Here is a 19,048-nt window from a genome sequence, read left to right as displayed (position 1 = left end):
ACTGCTCTTTCAATACAAAGGAAATGTGGTACTTTTCTCATCTATCCTTCTTAGAATTTGCTTGGATGATGATGGAGAAACCTTTTAAGAATCCCTTCTACTTTGAGAATTCAGACATTTACTTATTTATTTTTGAGATAGTATTTCATGTAGCCCAGCTAGCCAGGAACTGAGGATGACCTTCAACTTCTGATCTTCCCTCCACTGCCTCCTCTGTGTTGGGGTTACAGGGGTTAGCCAAAGGTCTAGACGGAGAATTTCAAAGCATTTGTAAGCAAAATTATAGCGAACACTTTGATATTCAGGTTACTTGGCGTAAATGGGAGAGAATGGAGATAACAGTGCATATGCAATCTAGATGCTGACGTGACCTTTAGTGTGGATAGACTCATTAGCACGAATAATCCAGGAGACCAGGACGTAAACTGTTGGCTCTAATTAACACGGGTTGGAGGATCCGGTCTGACACAACAAACATCCCAGAGAAGACCACAACGAATACAGTCTGCTCAGCAGCCGGCTTTACTCACTGGGAACCCGGCCTCTACTGGAGCTGAGGGCGCCGGGTGATGACGTAACCCGCGCCCGGAGGCGATTGGCTCCTCGAGAAGGGTGTCGGCAACCAACGGGACCCTGAGCCCTCGCTTAAGTCCTCGCGATAGCCGCGTCCTCAGTGCGGGATGGCCGCGGAGCCGGGTGGAGGTACCCCGCGGCTCCGGGAGCGGGCTCTCGGGGCCGAGAGATGGCCCGGGGCCCCGGCCAGCTAGGCGGGCCTCGTCCGGATACCGTCGTCATGCCCAAGAGAGGAAAGCGGCTCAAGTTCCGGGCCCATGACGCCTGCTCGGGCCGAGGTGGGCGAGGGGCGGGGCCGGGCGGCGGCGGGGCCTGGGCAGCAGATCTGAAAGGGAAATGCTCCGCCGGGAGCGCCTGGGGAGACTTTGCCCGGAGTCTCAGGAGGCTTTGGCGCTCTGCTCTGTTTCAGTGACCGTGGCGGACTATGCCAACTCGGATCCGGCGGTGGTGAGGTCTGGACGGGTCAAAAAAGCCGTGGCTAACGCTGTTCAGCAGGAAGGTAGGCTCCTTGCGGGTATTTTTAGGCCCAAGTCTTTAAGACAGCATTAGATGTGTTTTCCTGGAATTTTGTCCCAGTGTTTTTCCTGCAGCTCTTTGGACACCTGGCCATGAACGTGTTTGCTTTTTCCACCGTTTACTTTCTTATAGGATGGTTGTGTGTAGCCAGGATAGCAGGTTCCGGAGCAGAAATATTTTTGTTTCCTTTTTGAATTAAAAACAACCTTGTGACCAGTTGGGGTGGGCATTCCTTCAATCTCAATATTGGGAAGGCAGAGACAGGTGGATCTCTTTGAGTTCAAGGCTAGCCTGGTTTATATACCAGTTACATTGTGCGATCCTATCTCAAAAGAGCGACCCAAACAAAACAAGAGTAAAACCCCACTCAATTTTATGTACTCATTAGTTTCCACAGTCACATCTTGATATCCACTTTTTGTAGTTTATGTATATTTTACCATACAATTAGCATCCATTACGTGGCATACATATATATATATTTTTTGCCTTGCTTATAAGATTTTTGAAGTTGGATCTCTTAGATTTATGTTTTATGTCATGTCTCAGGTGCGGGACAGGGTTAAATTGGATTTCATTTTTCTTAAGCCATTGCTCCTCAGAGTCGAGGTTCATGACCTTTTGTTTTTATTGTCCTGCAGGGTTGAATCGATCGATCAATCGATCAATCAATCTCTCTCTCTCTCTCTCTCACACACACACACACACACAGAGCTACAGTTTTGTTTCAGCTTTTGTTATATGTCCTCAGCTTTTTTCAACATTGCCTCTCTCCGTGGTTGCTGATACATTGGCTAAGTATTTTTGGATGGGACCAAGTGCATTTAATTTTTTCCTTCTTTTCTCCTAGTAAAATCTCTTTGTGGCTTGGAAGCCTCCCAGGTTCCTGCAGAGGAGGCTCTTTCTGGGGTGGGTGAGCCGTGTGACATCATGGACAGCAGTGATGAGATGGATGCCCAGGAGGAAAGCACTCATGAAAGATCAGTCTCCAGAAAAAAGAAAAGCAAGAGACACAAAGGTACCAGTCTTGCTTTCCTGAGGGTTCTGAGTTCTGTCTGTGATTTTTTGTTTTTGTTTTGTTTTGTTTGTTTGTTTTTGAGACAGGGTTTCTCTCTGTAGCCTTGGCTATCATGGCACTTGCTCTGTAGATCAGGCTGGCCTCGAACTCACAGAAATCTGCCTGCCTCTGCCTCCCAAATGCCAGGATTAAAGGTGTGCACTACCACTGACCAGCTCTGTCTGTGATTGATACTGTCAATTTTCAATAAGGTGAGAACTAAGAGTTTATATTATTGTTATACCAGTTATTGTCAGTGATACCTTTGTTTCTCAGAATCCAAAAATTGACAGCAATGTTTGTTATACTTTATTCTTTCTTAATTCTTTTAGGGATGTACACATGCATATGCATGTACGTAAGTACACGTATGTGTGTTTGTGTGTGTTTACATGTATATGTATACATTCTTCAGAAAATTTCTGACTTACGTTTTAAATTAAAACAATTTAAGGTACTGAATGTGAGTGTTTGTACTGAATATGAGTGTTTGTCTACATGTATGTATCACGTATGCCTGGTACAGAGGAGGGGACAGAAGAGGTCATTATATTCCCTGGAACTGGAGTTGTAGGTTGGATGGTTAGATGGATGGTTGTGAACTCTTATGTGGGTTCTGGGACACAAACCCAGGTCTTCTGCAAGAGCAACAACTGCTAAATCATCTTAGCTTTTCAAGATAATTTTCTTCCTTCTTTCCTTTCTCTCTCTTTCTTTCTCTTTCTCTCTCTTTCTGATGGTTTTCCAGCTATCCTGCAACTAACTTACTTTGTAAACCAGGCTGGGCTCAAATCCACAGAGATCCACCTCCCTTTGCTTCCCAAGGACTGGGATTAAAGGCATGTGCCACCATGCTGGGCTTCAACTTTCCTTTCTTTTTCTTATTTTTTGAAATGAGGTCTCACTATATAGGCCAGGCTGGTCTTCAACTCATAGAGACCCCATGCCTGTGTTTCTATACAGTGTTGGGATTAAAGGTGTGTGCCACTGTGCCTGGCAAGAGAATTTTAAAGTATATAGTTGAGTAGTTTTACTATTTTCCCAGTCGTTTTGCGCTCTTTGTGAGCTTAGTATAGAGTATCTCCATCACTCCAAAAAAATTCCTAAACCGTTAGCATCACTGCTCTGATGGACACCACCCCTGCCTGACCTAATTCCATTCTTTGCAGATACACTTTTTCTGGACATTCCATACAGACGGAATGCTAGCATGTTCTCCTAGGTCTGGTTTCTTTTATATGGCTTAATGGAGTTAGGGTTCATCCATGTGGAATATGTACCAATAGTTCATTTTTATTGCCTTTTGTGACCACTTGCATTGTACAGCAACTTCAAGGATAGTTTTTTTTGTGGGTGAATGTTGTCACCTCTAATAGGTAATGAGCAATCATGCAGTTTCTCGATTGTGTGGTAATCTATGCTTAAGTTTTTCAGGAGTCAGTGAAGTGGCTATATCATTTGATGTTTCTAACAATAGCATATGAACAGTGTGATATTTTACATCCTTGCCAACACTTACTGTTTTACATACGACACTATAATGGATATGAAGTAGTATCTTTAAAAATAAACTTTTTATTTACATGTACTTGTGTTTTTGTGAGTGCTTGTTGTGTATGAATGCCTGCAGAGACCAAAGGAGTTAGATCTCCTGTAGCTGAATTTATAGGTGTCTGTGAGTGGCCTTACAGGTACTGGGAACCAAATTGGAAGAGCAGTAATGTTCTTAACCTCTGAATTTATCTCTCCATCCCTCATGAATATGAAATAGTATCTTATTATGGGTTTATATGAGTTATATTTATTTAGAGACAACATCTCACCATGTTTTCCCTGGCTGGCCTGGTATTCCCTATGTAGACCAGGCTGGCCTTTAACTCACAAACATCTACTTGCCTTTGCCTCCCCGCGTGCTGGGATTACAGGTGTGCACCTGGCCATTTTTTATTTTCTTGCTTTGCTTTATCTCTGTTAGGTACCTTTATATTAGTTAGATTATTCCTTTTTTTCTCTTTAAAAATAATCTTAAAATCACATTATTTATTCATTCATTGTTTGTGTGTAGAGGTTAGAGTAATAGTACTGAGCATACCAGGGTATACAGGTGGAGATCAGAGGACATTTTGTGATAGTTGTCCCCTTCATGTGAGATTAAACTCAAAGAGGCTTAGCTACAAGCTCTGTTGCCTGCAAAACCATCTAGATGCCCTTACCCCTTAGTTTCTTTTAAATAAAGCAGAAGAGGATAGTTTAATGAAGCTATTGTAACCGTTATTCAACTGCTATAAACTTATTACTATTTATATTTCAATCCTTATTCTTCTATCCAGTTATATTCATAGTAGATAAGTTTAAGCAATTCCTAGATACCATTATCTCTGTAAATATTTTATTAGGTTTTCTCAAAAGGAATAGTCTTCAAAAATACTATTGTTAGTCATCAAGTAATCTCAGGAGGTGAAGGAGGATCAGGAGTTCAAGGCCAGGTTTAGCTACATGTTGGAGGCAAACCTGGGTTACATTAGACCCTGTCTGAAAAAGCTCAAAAACAAGAGGAAACCTGGAATGCTGGAGAGAATGGCTCAGCAGTTAAGAGCACTGGCTGCTCTTCTGAAGACCTGGGTTCTATACCCATCACCCACATGGAGGCTTAAGGGGATCCAGTGTTCTCTTGTCCTCCTTGAGAACTAGCCATACAAGTGGTGCAAAAACAAATATGCTTGGCATTTTGCAAGCACCGAGCCATCTCCCTATTCCTAAGATGCAATTTTTAGCAGTACTCAGCTTTGTAAAAGTAATTAATGAGCCAGATGTGATGGTGTGTGACTTTAATTCTAGTACTTGGGAGGCAAAAGTAGGCAGTTCTCTGAGTTCAAGACTGGCATGGTCTACATAGTAAGTTCCAAAACAGCCAGAGCTACATAGTGAGATACTATCTCAGGAAAAAAAAAAAGAGTTATGATTCATTAAGATTAAGGCATCTTCCTGGCATATATGTTGTTATTCAAATCTGAAATGTATAGTGGACCTTAGGCATCAAGAGAGTTAACACTAATGAGGTCTGAAGGAAGAAGAGATAGTAAGGATACATTATCAAGTAGTGATGAATGCCAAGAAAACTAGAAGGTGGCTCAGACTAGAAGAATGTGGCTCAGTAGAATGCTTGTCTAGCATGCATGAGCCCATAGGTTTGATCCCCATCACTGTATAATCCCAGCATGGTGTCACATGACTACTACTACCCCAGAACAGTAGGTGGAGACAAGAAGATCAGAAGTTCAAAGTGTACTTTGGTTAAATATTAAGTTGGTGGCAAGCCTGGGCTACCTGAGACTCTGCCTCAGCACAAACAAACAAACAAGCAAATAAAAAAGAGAAAAAAAAAATAGAACATGTATAGAGTGTAGACTAGTGAGTATATGCTGTAATTTACCTTTTCTGTTGTTGCAGAGACTATTTAGTTTATATTTACTCATACCATCTTTTTGTGGTTGTTAAGACAGAGTTTCTCTGTGTAGCCTTGGCTGTCCTGGACTCACTTTGTAGACTTCAAGCTCACAGAAGTCTCCTGTCTTTGCCTCCCCGAGTGCTGGGAGTATGCCCAGTTTCATACCATTTTTTAAAAAAAGAACTAAAAAGGGGGGGGGGATTAAGAGAGACTTGTTTATTTTCTGATTTTCTGTGTGGGGGTATTTTGCCTCTGTGTGTGTCTGTGCATCTCATGTGAACAGTGCCTGTGGAGGCCAGAACAGGGCATCAGATCCCCTGGGTCTGGAGTTAGAGAGGGTTGTAAACCACCATATAGGTGCTGTGAATCAAATCTGGGTCCTTTAGAAAAGCAGCCAGAACTTTCAACCGCTGAGCCATCTCTTCAGTCCTATTATATCATCCTCAAGTCATTTTTTTTATGAGTCATGCCTGGTGTTGTGTAGCTTTAATCCCATCATTTGGGAGGCAGAAAGAGATGGATTTGTGAGTTTAAGGCCAGCCTGGTCTGTAGAGTGAGTTTCAGGACAATCAGGAACTGTCTCAAAAAAAAAAAATCACTTAAGAAAATATAATCAAACTGAAGTAAAGGTAGATGGGGATTGAAAGGAAAATCATAGGCAGAATTTATGGTGCAAAGCTGGAACTTGGAATCACAAATACAGGTTTTGTTTACGTTGCTTGAATGTCATTATGGTTGTCTCCTTTTTCTTTTTTCTTGATTGTCTTTCTCTTCCTCTCGCTCTCTTGCTGTTTCTCTGTCTTTCTCTGTCTGTCTCTCTGTGTGTGTCTGTGTGCCTGCTTGAATGCATATATGAGTTATGTACATCATGTGTGCTGGAGCCTGTGGAGGCTAGGAGAGGACATTAGATCACCTGGCACTGAAGTTGTAGGCAGTTGTGAGCTGTCATGTGGATTCTGTGAATTGAACTCAGGTCCTCTGCAAGAGCAGTAAATGTTCTTAAACCCCTGAGCTATCTGTCCAGCCCCTTCATTTTCTTAAAAAAGAAAGAGAGAGAGAGAGAGAGAGAGAGTGTATGTGTGTGTGTGTGTGTGTGTGTGTGTGTGTGTGTGTGTGTGTGTAATTATGTCTGTAAGGGAACTAGTGGAGGCTGAAAATAGGTGTCTGGTTTGTTGGAGCTGGAGTTCCAGGCATTTGTCAGTTGCCTGATGGGGTGCTGATATGGTACTGGTCACCAGAAAGAGCAGTGTCCTTTTTTGTTTTTTCTCTCATTTTGACACAAGGTAGAGTTGTCTGGCAGGAGAGAACCCAGCTGAGAAAATGTCCCTACCACATTGTCCTGTGGTCAAGTCTATGCCGTGTTTTCTTGATTGATGATTAATATGGGAGGGTCCAGCTCACTTGCAGTGTTGCTACCCCATCCGATGGTCCTGGCTGATAAGTGGCTGAGCTGATAAAAGTACTTGCCCCATGACTGACCGAATCCCCAGGATCCACATCAGAAAGGAGAGAAGCGATACCCACAAGTTGTCTTTGACCTCCATGTACGTGCCAGGACACTTGTGTCCTCACATACATACATATTCTGTAGCGTAAAAAATTAAAAAGGCAGACTGAGCAAGCCATGAAGAGCAAACCAGGAAACAGTGCTCTGCCATGGCTTCTGTTTTACTTCCTGCCCTGGCTTTCTTCAGTGACTGACCTGAGACTTGTAAGAAGAAATAAACCCATTTCCTCTTCATGTTGCTTTGGTCATGGTGTTTACCATAGCAATAGAAACCCTAATTCAGATAAGCAGTAAGTTCTCTTAATTTTTGAGCCATCTCTTTAGCCCCAATGCCTGTTTTCTTTCTTTCTTCCTTCCCTCCTTTTTTCTTTTTCTTTTTTTTTTTTTTAAAAGATTTATTTATTTTAGGTATATGAGTGCTCTATCTGCATGTACAACTGCATGCTAGAAGAGGGCACCAGATTTCAGTATAGAGGCTGTGAGCTCCCATGTGGTTGCTGGGAATTGAACTCAGGACCTCTGGAAGAGCAGACAATGTCCTTAACTGCTGAGCCATCTCTCCAGCCCCTAATGTCTGTTTTCTTATTACTACAACGTACGTAAGAATATTTTCATTTCTGTTGAAGAATTATTAGATTGTTAGGATACATTCAAAGGCACAAAAAGTAGTTTTTTAAAAGGCCTTAGATGGCTGGAGAGAAGGCTTAATGGTAGAACACTTGGTGCATAAACATGAGGGCATGAATTCTGATCCCCAGTACTCAGCTGGGGTTCTCTGTTGCTAGTAACTTTACCTGTGTCAAGCAGTAAAGAACAAACAAAACCCCCAAACCATCCAGGACACTGCTCTTTCAGGGGTCTAGTATGATATTAGCACCCACGTCAGGCAACTGACAAATGCCTCCAGCTTCAAGGAACCTCACCTCTATTTTGCCCTGTACGGATTTGTGGACAGACACATAGATAAGTTGTTTTTGTTTGTTTGTTTGTTTGTTTTTGTAAAGATACAACTGGAGAGATAGCCCCTATAAAAAGACAAGTCTGGCAGTGTGGGTCTGGAAGCCTAGCAGCGCAGAGGTAGGAGTACTGCTGGGGCTTGTTGGCCAGCCTGTTTAGCTGGTTGGTGAGGTAGAAAAGTGATTGACCATCATGCTTGATGTCAACCTCTGGCCTCCACACACACATATGTGGCCACACATGAAAATGTGTACAGGCTTGCACATACACAACAAAGGCCTTAAGAATGTTAACTCATCACGTGGGCAACGGAAGACAAAAGGATTTAAGCAGCAAAAATTATCAGGAAACCATCAGCTTGAGGGGCTTCCTTGAACCTATTTAAAACCGTTTTCTTAGTCAGGTATGGTGGCACACACCTTTAATCTCAATACAGAGGCAGAGGCAGGTCAGTTTCTTGAGTTGGAGGCTAGCTCAGTTTACAGAGCAAGTTCTAGGACAGCCAGGGCTGTTATACAGAGAAACCCTGCCTTGAAAAATCAAAAAGAAAAAGAAAAAAAAAAAAAAAAAACAAACAACAAAAACTGGTTTTCTTGAATATGCATGCTCTGAGAAAATTGGGATGAGTGCCTGTAGGTAACGTGTGCTAGTAGAGCACAGAATAGTGTCCTTTTTTCCGTTTCAGAAGACCTGGATGGAGCTGGAGGAGAAGAATATCCTATGGATATTTGGCTGTTGCTGGCTTCCTATATCCGTCCTGAGGACATTGTGAATTTTTCCCTGATTTGTAAGAACGCTTGGACTGTCACTTGCACTGCTGCCTTTTGGACCAGGTTGTACCGAAGGTGCGACCAGAATGCCGCAGTGTTCTCTGTAGTTGATGTTGTTGCTGTTTGTGACTTGGAGCTATGCCCTAGGCGATGGGCTCTCGTCCCTTTCTCTTGTCATGTCTTGCCATGGCCCTAGCTTTGGACTTCGTGCTCCCTCTCTAAATCTCATGTTATGATGATGCAGGTGGCTGTCTTCTGCCACCCGTCCCTTCTAGTGTCTCTTTATTTGCAAATGGTCTTACTTCAGGTCCCAGAAAGAACTTAGACTTTCCTTTAGAGGTTTATCTTATTACACAATCGGTAAAGGTGCTAGATTTTAATGTGGGGTACAGAAGTGTAGGGATGGAGTAGAGATCTTGTTGACATGCCTGACCGGGAAACCCAGTGGCTCCTCTCCATGACAAATATGTTTTGAGCAATTTAAGTATTATCACACTGTCACCAGTTCAGAGGCTTGTAATTTGTACAATCTGAAATAGTCCAAATTAAAACTGAAAAAGGTAGAGAACTACAGGGTTACAAGATCAAGAAGCGAAAATCGGTAATTTAAGGAGATGGTGATTGTGTTTGTGAGAACTGGACAAGCTAGTACCTACCAGTGGAATAGTGGAATAAAGTTCACATGGAAACCAGGAGTCCTGGGAGAACAGGAGAGACGGGCCACATATTGGTAGGAGTCATATGTCATGTTTCAGGCACTACACGCTGGATGCTTCTCTGCCTTTGCGGCTGCGACCAGAATCAATGGAGAAGCTGCGCTGTCTTCGGGCATGTGTGATTCGATCTCTGTACCATATGTATGAACCATTTGCTGCTCGAATCTCCAAGAATCCAGCCATTCCGGAAAGCACTCCTAGCACATTAAAGAATTCCAAAGTAAGTGAAAATTGCTGTTAGGGTTTGGCTAATGGACTCTTGTATGGTGGGCCTGTTCCTGTGGCTTGTTTGTAGCTTCTTGATGGGGAGGGCTGTTTGTTGGTCCCAACCCACTAGAGGGCTAATGTAAACTTGAAGTGTTCAGAAGTTTCATTTCTCCCAACACATTCCTGCTGGGCTGGGCTGGTTTATGCTGCCCTTTCTTAAAGCTTTCTTGTGCTTTCAGTGTATTTCTTAGTCTCTTTATTTCAACTTGTTTTTATGCACTGTACAGTTGACCACTGTAGATAGAATGGTTTTGATGGTTTGGGCTAGGAAGACAACTTGAATACTAGGTCTATACAATTTTTACTGACACAAGTAACACGAGGGATCAGCTGCTTTTCTGTTTCTAGGGCATCTGAGATTTCACTTCTTTCTTGACTTCCTTTAAGGATTCTGGTATAGACATCTTTACTTGCTAAGTCCCTGTGCCAGGCTCTCTGGTAATTTGTCTCAGAGACTATAAGGTACTCCAGTTTATAGGACTTAGGATTCCAAAATCTTTCTACACTTTAGGCTGAATTTATCTTAGGATTCTCTGTATAGTTTCTATTCAGACACTATATTCAAGTTTCTGGTATTCTGAATAATAAGTAGGTTTATTAGTTGTTGGCCCATTTTCTCCTTCCTGCTGAAATCACCCTTACTAAGCTAGATTATGGTTATTTAGACAAGTTGATGTCTTAGCCTTTATCTTACTCAACTGATTTTGTATAATTTATCTTTTGAATTTGTAGGTAAGTTTTATAACTCTGTTCTACCTACTCTAATCCATTCTGTAGCACTTGCTGTTCTCTTGTACTTTGCCTTTATGCCCAAAGACATTATATAATTCTTCTCTGCTAGTTGAGCTCTAAGATTATATTAATTCCAGGAATTAAAAGGTACTATTGTTTCAAAGTATTCAAGCCCCTCCCCCCCAACACTTATAAATGGAGGTCATCAGGACCTTTGACCTAACTGTTTAATTTAATGCTAGTTGATGGATTTAGGCCAGGAGTAGTGTGTTTCATGAGTAGAGTTTCACCCTGAAGCTGTTTCTGCTTGTAATGTGAGTGGACAGTGTCCCATCTCATATTTACAGTTTCTTCTTCCCTAGAAGCATTTAATACTGTCTCATTAACTGCAAGGAGGGTGGTAATCATTACAAAGTTAACCATGACAGATATGGAGCAGGGCAGCATTGATAGGGCAAACTCCTTATGCTTGACACATCTTAGCGGCTCCAGTGCACAATCCAAGGGCTACTGCTTCAATTCTAAAATACCCATATCATTATATTCTTTTTACTGTGTCTTTTTTTTATTTTTAAGTAGATTATGAAGCTTAGGTGGACTGAAAAAAATAAGCTCTTAATCCAGGTAGTAAGCACAGGCTACCTGGCAGCTTTTATGTGTTGTTAGAGATCCTCTGAAGAGAGGACATGGGTCCTGTGGTGGCAGATCCCTGGTGCATGGCTTCACCATGTGCGTGCCTATAGTCACATGGCACTCAGTTGCCAGCATGCCTAGGAAGTTGTCCCATTTCCTGGACTCCAGCTTTTCGTATTTGATCCCCTCTCTCTCTTTTCAGTAGCATAGCTTGTGTGGGACACTGGAGCCGTTGTGATGGCAGCAGAAGTGTTTTCCCCTAAAAGCCAAGCCCATTATTTTTGATGGAGCAGCAGGACGTACAGGGCATGTCTGAAGGCAGGACAGCTGGCACGGCGGACGACCCACCCCTTGTCCCCTGGGAGGTACTTCACTTCTTGTGCTTAACCCTAGCTATAGCCTGACTTCATTGAGGGGCTTGCTTTAGACTGAATTCGGCTTAGCTCGTTGGTTTCCATAACAGCTGTCTGTTCCCAGAAGGTCCTGAGTGGCTGGTTCCTGTTAGAGGGCTAGCCCTCCTTGCCTGCTTTGTGGCCTTGTCACCATCTTGCCTGGTGGCTACTTGCTGCCTTTATATTTTAATGTATAGCAGTGGCCTGCTGAATGAGAGAAAACGGCCCACACTGTGGATATATATTTGTCTTTAAAGATGAGAACAATAGGGGTTGATCTTAATAAGCCTCTGAGGTTGACTTGTATTGGTCCCTCTTGTCCTTCCTGAATAGCATTGTGACTGTCTTCATGTTGCACCAGTGTCAAGTTGGGGTCTGTGTGTGCCAAAGTAAACTCTCCGCATCAGGACTGTAGTTGCTTTAGAGCTCTCAGGTACTTTTGCTTTATAGTTGTTGTTGTTACTTTATAATCCATTTTAATGTCATTCCCTTAGTTTATTTTTGCTCTCTTACAGTGCTTACTTTTCTGGTGCAGAAAGATTGTTGGGAACAGACAAGAACCAATGTGGGAATTCAACTTCAAGTTCAAAAAGCAGGCACGTGTCCTTCTTTTGTCTCTATATTTTTATAAATTTAATTTTATTTTTAAAGATTTGTTTATTTGGGGTAGCTGGATGGCTCAGAAGATATGAGAATACTGCATTTCTAGAGGACCCACTTTCTAGGGCATCTAATACCTTCCTCAGGCCTTTTAAGGGCACCACACTTATATATTCAAACAGCTACCTACACCCATACCCACCTTAAAGTTAAATATTTTTATAATGTATGATTTTCTTTTTTGTTGTTGTTGTTTACTCTATTTATTTATTTGAGACAGCGTATGGTATCTACGTATTCCTGGCTGTCCTTAAACTTGCCATGTAGACCTCAAACAATAGGGACTTATCTGCTTCTGTTTCAGAAGTGCGAAGATTAAAGACCTGTGCCACCATATGTGGCTTGTCTATTGGGTGGTTTCCCTGCATGTATGCATATGCACTATGTGTATCCATGGTACTTGTGTTGGTTAGAATAAGGAGTCATATTTCCTGGAATTGGATTTGTGGACAGTTGTTAGCCTCCATGTGGGTTCTGGGAACCAAATCAGAGTCCTCTGTAAGAGCAGAAAGGGCTCTTAACTATGAGCCATCTTTGCATTCTTTCAGATATCTTAGTTAATGAATTTCACTATGTCTTAATCCCTTTGTGCTGCCATAACAAAGTAGCAGAGATTGGACTACTTATAAAGAACAGAAATTAATTTCCTCATAGTTCTGGAGGCCAAGAGATCCAAGCAGGTTCTGTGTCTGATGAAGTTCTGGTTCTTGTTTTCAAGATGTTGCTTTCTTGTACCCTGTATATTATCACAGAGCTGGGGTAGAAGGCTAAAAGGGGCCAAATCCATTTGAAAGCCCCTATTTTAGTAAGAGCCTGTTAAGAGAGGAATCTTAACATTATTACCTTCTAAAGGCTCTATCTTTTATATGACATTAGATTAAATTTCAGAATAAATCTTGGAGGGCACTATTTTATATTGGATAAAAAAATAGCAACTTTGGGTTATTACCCAAGGTAAACCTTGACAGATTCCCAGATCAGAGAACAGAGGTATAAAAGACGATTGTGTGTGTGTTGGTATGTTTGTGCAACCTCAGTGCTGGCAGTGGGAGAGGGCAGGATGCTGGGGCTTAGTGTCAGCCAGTTTAGCCAGTTGGATAGCTCCAGTTTCAGTAAGAGACTGCTTCAGAAATAAAGTGGAGAGAGAAAGAGGGGAAGATCCTCAGCAGTGACTTCTGGTTTCCACATGCATGTGCACTCATATCCACTCACACACACCCACTCCACCAGCCCACATTTTCTGGGCAGCGGAGAAAAGTTAAATATTTGTTGTATGTTAGTCAGTGTTATCTTGCTCTGGAGAGATACCATGATGTCCACAGTTCTTACAAAAGAAAGCATTTCATTGGAGCTGGCTTACAGCTTCAGAGGTTTAGTCCACTATCATTATGGTGGGAAGCATGGTGGCATGCAGGCAGACATGGTGCTGGAGAAGTAGTGTAGAGTTCTACATCAAATTTTCCTATTAGTTTATTTTAAAAACATGGTTCTGGTGAAGAAATGTAGCTTTCATGTCTTTTTAAGAAACTCAGTCTATGATATCAATTAGACAGCTTTCTCCACTGAGGGGTAGCCCAAGCAGTGAGAGATGGGACAGAAGACCAGAATTACTGCAGGAAATTGAATGCTGAGAGTTCATTTCGTCCTGAGCTTGTGAGTCCTGCTTTATGTTTCCTGGAATTTGGGGGTTGCTTCTCCATCTGCCCTCTTCTTCAGCAGATACTCTTTGAAGTCTGACACATTACGTGGAATTTGAAGTTTTCAAACACTGGAGAGTGGCTGATAGAGCCACTCATTGTGAGTTGGCAGAAATACTCTCTGTGAGAAGCTTAAACCCTCTGCTGTATTTGCTAATCTATGCACGCTCTCCCTCACTTTGTTGTTGTTGTTTTTTGTTCGTTTTTATTTGAGACAGGGTTTCTCTATGTAGCCTTGGCTGTCCTGTCCTAGACTAGGCTGGCCTTGAACTCAGAGATCCGTCTGCCTCTGCCTCCCTGAATGCTGGGCCACCGCTCCTGGCCTCTTTCTGTTTCTTAACTGGTAGATTGTCGCTGAGAGATAACAAAATTTTCAGTTTATCTGTTGGGTTTTCCTTCACAGCATCTTAAAGAGCATACATATTTTCTTTCTCTAGGCCACTAGATTAATGCTTAGCTCTCCTTAGTCCTCTAGATTAAAGAGCAAGTGTATGGAACGGCTGCAACCGCCCATTCAATATGAAGATGTTCATACCAACCCTGACCAGGATTGCTGCCTGCTGCAGGTCACCACCCTCAACTTCATCTTTATTCCTATTGTCATGGGAATGATATTTACCTTGGTAAGTGGGGATTCAGCTCTTCTGTAGAGTTTCACTGTATCTATGGTTTGAAAAAGGATTTATAGATGTAACTACTGGGAAGAAATCTCTGAATAATAATAAAGTCCAAAATTAAAACCAGAATAACACATGGGTGCACCCCTTCTCCCACCATCAAGTGACTGAACACACACCAAAACCAACCAACCAAACAAACAAAACGCACAAAAGAATAATAATAAAAACAAAACAGGTAAGTCTGAAATCAGATTTTCATATTAGAGACAGACAAATACGGGGAGAAGCTAATTATATCTGAGGATGGTTGCCTGTTTCCTCTGTAAGAAAGGGAAGGCTTTCTATCTTCCTGTATGCCTGAAGGTAACATTGACAAACATACACAAACACTGTTAAGACCTTGGGCATTTGTGTGCTGCCATAATAGAATATTAAAATAGAGGGTAACTAGTTCTGTTCTTGCATGTTTTGAGTCTTCAAAACTTGGCCAATAATTAGGTGAGTAAATAATATATGTGCCTGTAGCTTATACTGCCATGTTTTAAAAATATTTAATTGGATAGGCAACCAGGACATGTTATTTGCCATTTGTCTTCTCTGTGTCTTAGGCTTATGTTCAGAGATGTGGAATTCCTCTTTATGGTGAAAAAGCTGAATTTTTAATGGTAGATAATAAATGTATCATGAAGTATTTAAATAATGCATAAATTTTTTGAGAAGGTAGAGGTGACATAGTTAACGGTAATTATAGTTAACTTTCTGGGGACTGTTTCTAAAGTGTGTCTGTTAATATGTTTAAGTATACATTCTCTTCTAGGTAGTTTTCTGTAGTTGAAGTTGTGTCATAATGATATTTTTATCATAGGCATTTTTCCCTCCTTTCAGGTTGAACTGCATTAATGACATCACTGTTATTCATAGTCCTTATATGCCATACTAATTCTGTATAAACCTACATATAAATTACTTGAAGATTTAAAAAAAAAATGAGATCAGGCTTAGGTTTCATATATCTTGCTTGACTCATTCATCAGTATGTTATCAGAATTCCATCTTTATCCTATATGTATAACATAATTAAATAGCTTTTGTGGTAGTGTGTGTACATATATCTTATTTATCTGTAAGGCCCTTTAACATGTTAGATACACAGAGCAGAAAAAACCTTATAAAAAAAATCACCCTGAATGTTTTGTGTTTTTATAAATATTCATCTTAAGAGATGAATCTTGAGAGTGAACATAGGTATATTATGTGTATTATGTCTCAAGGAGAGCCCAAAGAAACGAAGGCTACATTAAATACTAAACATATTTAAATTAAATGTGCCTTTCTCTTCTAGTTTACTATTAATGTGAGTACAGACATGCGGCATCATCGAGTGAGATTGGTGTTCCAAGATTCTCCTGTCCGTGGTGGTCAGAATCTGCGCAGTGAACAGGGTGTGCAAGTTGTCCTGGATCCGGTGCACAGTGTTCGGCTCTTTGACTGGTGGCATCCGCAGTATCCATTCTCCCTGAGAGCATAGTTACTGCTTGGCATCCCATGGGACAGCTTCCAGTCTAGTCCATTAGTAATCAGATTCTGTTTGGAAGGGGCAGCTGGATTGTATAGCTCATTAGTGATGCAACACTGTTTGGGTTCCTGGGGCTCCTGTTACAGAAGGTGGAAAGGTTGAATCAGGAGGAAAACCAACTATGATTTATAAACATTTTAATGTAAAATTTGCATATTTGAAAGGAGAAACCTGGCCTCATTTTCTGTGTTAAACCCCAGTTGGTACTGTTGAGTTTGTTCTTTATTCTTTTATCTCAGCAAATGGATGATTTTGCGCTAGGGAAAAATTAAGCTCTAACTCTTCAAGCAAGGAAGTTTTCCTTTATGGACTAGAGGAACCCAGAGGCTTAAAATGGTTGCTCCAATGTGCTGCTCCTTGAATTGAAGTGAATATTTTTTCTTTTCCTTTTACCCTTCTCCATAAATAAAGCAGGTGACAGGGTTGTCAGAATCTTACAAGATTGACTTGTGCATCTTTTTAAAAAAATGCTTTTTGGATATTTATTACATGAATATTGATTGTTTGCTGATTTTGTATTTTGGGTTTTTGTTTTATTGCATGAGACTGATAGTGATGGTAATGATTATGTACCCCCGGTACTGTTCTAAGAACGTTATAGATTGTGTCTCTAATCCTTGTGTCTTGCAAGGTAGTTGAAACCCTTCCCATTTTATGGTTGAGAAATTGAATCATTGACTTAACCAAGGCCAGAACTACTGGTACATGCAGAGCTAGGATTCTGACCCATGTCTTTTTTGCTATACCACAATTTCAAAGGCCAGTTTCATTTTTCTTGTGCTACATAGTGGTGAAAAGGAGTAGGCAGAGTTTGATCAATAAAAAAGCAAAAGAATGAGTTATTTGAATCTTTCAGATAGACAATATTAAAACAGAGTTTAGGAAGAATTGTGGTGTTTGCATTAAATTATTAGGCTTTATTTTATGCTAAAGGTCATTTTCAAAAAAATGCATTGCATGTTGAAACCAGCCTTAAACTAGAAGCAATTAATAGCTTTTCTCTGCCCTGTCCTGTACTTTGCAAAATTTGTTTTTTCCTTTTAAAACCATCCTGTGTGCTTTCAGAAGCCTGGTCTTCTGTCTGTACAGAATCGTTGACACCCTCTTTGGTCAAAGTTCTTACTGTCACTGGCATGCTCTGAGAAAAGGATCATGGGTGGGTTTTGTTTTTCTCTCTAAGAAGAAAATCCTCTTGCTTCCTTTCCCACCTGGCTGTGGCAGGAGGTGGACATTAAGACAATAGTCTTAACACTCAGTATCTTGAGTCCAGCCCCTAGCATTGCAGTGTAGCCTCCTTGCCCACAAACGTAGTCTCCTCGAGACAGAGTCTTGCTATGTAGTCCACGCTGGCCTTGAACTTAATCCTCTTACTTAACCACCTGCAGTATTGGGATTACAGGTGTGAGTCACCAGCAGGACAAAGGCAATATTCTTGAACCATGGAAATATCATGGAGTAGATACTTATGTGAGCTAAACTGCTAAATTAGTATGTTGGTTTTCTTCTCTCTCTTCACCCCATGCTATTTAAAGAACATTCTTAAGAAGCATCTGTTTAATACTGCTGCTGACAGATAGGATAGCCTTACCCCACACTGAGGGGAATATCACTGGTTGAACAGAAAGTGAGCCTGGGTCAGTAAAAACAACCAGAATTTGGGTACTTAGTTAACAAAATCAACAAAAACCCAAGGACAATAAGCACTTCACAGATCTCTGCAATCAAAAGTTGTCTCTTTGAAACAGAAGGAAAGAAGCACAGAATCTGGAGTCCCCCAAATAAAGATGCCAAGGAGCATGGGGAAGTTGTCCTTGTGGATGTGTGTCTCCCATTCAGGTTTACCTTAAGGGGCTGAAATAAATGTGGCTTAATTGTCTTCTGGCTCAACTGAGTTTTTGTGCCAAACTGCATGGTATGATGACAGACACTATATTCTGCCTTTGAAGTTCTGCCTCTGCTGCGTTCTTAACACATTGCCAACTCTTAGTAAGTGGTTCTTCATGGTTACCATGGCTTCAGTCTTCCTCAGCATGAGTTGAGTTGCCTTTTCTGGTATTAATTCATGTTTGTTAATGAAAGGATGTGAAGAGTATCAAGGATTGCCTTTTCTTAAAAACCTGGAGAACAATTGAAACTTTGTAGACTCTGGGTTTAAAAACTAGTATTTTTCACTCATGACACATATGTTCTTGCTCGGAGTGTCAGACAATACGAATTTAGCTTCTTCCAGCCCCCATCAGAATTACATTTCTACCTTTTTCTAAAGATGCATGAAAATATTGTCTATGTTGGGAGAAAGTGAATGAAAGGCCGTGTTGTTAGCTGACCTCAGCTACAGCCTTTATAGGATACTGCTGCTACAAGATGGGTACACACCTGTGACTACCTGTCTGCATAGTTGCAGATATAGAACAGTTGCGACGCTCAGTAGTGGCTGCGCATGGCTGGCCTTTAATCCCAGCACCGAGGAGGCAGAAGCAGGCGGATCTCTGAGTTGGAAGCTGTCTGGTCTGCATAGTTCCAGGACAGCCCAGGCTACACAGGGAAACTAATGTCTTGAAGAAAAAAAAAAAAAACCCAACCCCCCTAAAACAGTTCTTCACACTTAAAACAGTGCTTAGGGGTATTTGTAAAGGATTTGAGTAGGCACTGTAATGAAATTTCACAAACCAGATGGGAAGGATACATTAATAGCGACGGGGGCAGGGAAAGAGAGCAATTCAGAAAAACAGGCTTAGCTAAAATTTGTCAGAATTTTGGCACTTGAGCATGTTTTCAGAGGATGTATGTATCAGACAAACACTTCATTTTATAGTAACAGTGTTAGTACAATCACATGCCGAAAGGCAAGTCACAATTCACTGAAAAATCACTGAAGCACATACTACAAGACTGTGTTCCCAGTTTCTCCATTTAACAATATGTGG

The 19,048-nt window shown here is 41.3% G+C and overlaps 1 protein-coding gene across 2 annotated transcripts; it reads left to right on the top strand.

Annotated features, from left to right (window-relative positions):
* The first annotated feature begins 648 nt into the window (after positions 1-648).
* Positions 649-17,997, top strand: Tmem183a (transmembrane protein 183A). 2 transcript variants are annotated; one of them, XM_055598109.1, is made up of 8 exons: positions 649-851; positions 983-1,072; positions 1,940-2,107; positions 8,747-8,903; positions 9,584-9,764; positions 12,084-12,164; positions 14,393-14,548; positions 15,888-17,997. In XM_055598109.1, the coding sequence occupies exons 1-8, from the start codon at positions 743-745 to the stop codon at positions 16,071-16,073; spliced, it is 1,128 nt and encodes a 375-aa protein (XP_055454084.1). In that variant the 5' UTR covers positions 649-742; the 3' UTR covers positions 16,074-17,997. The 2 variants fall into 2 exon arrangements, with proteins under 2 accessions (XP_055454084.1, XP_055454083.1); XM_055598108.1 differs by having other exon boundaries at positions 8,744-8,903.
* Positions 17,998-19,048: the final 1,051 nt, after the last annotated feature.

This window comes from Psammomys obesus, unplaced genomic scaffold (genome assembly GCF_907164565.1).
Source record: "Psammomys obesus unplaced genomic scaffold, mPsaObe1.curated_primary_1811, whole genome shotgun sequence".
Classification (NCBI taxonomy): domain Eukaryota; kingdom Metazoa; phylum Chordata; class Mammalia; order Rodentia; family Muridae; genus Psammomys; species Psammomys obesus.
This window is presented reverse-complemented; position numbering and strand designations above follow the sequence as displayed.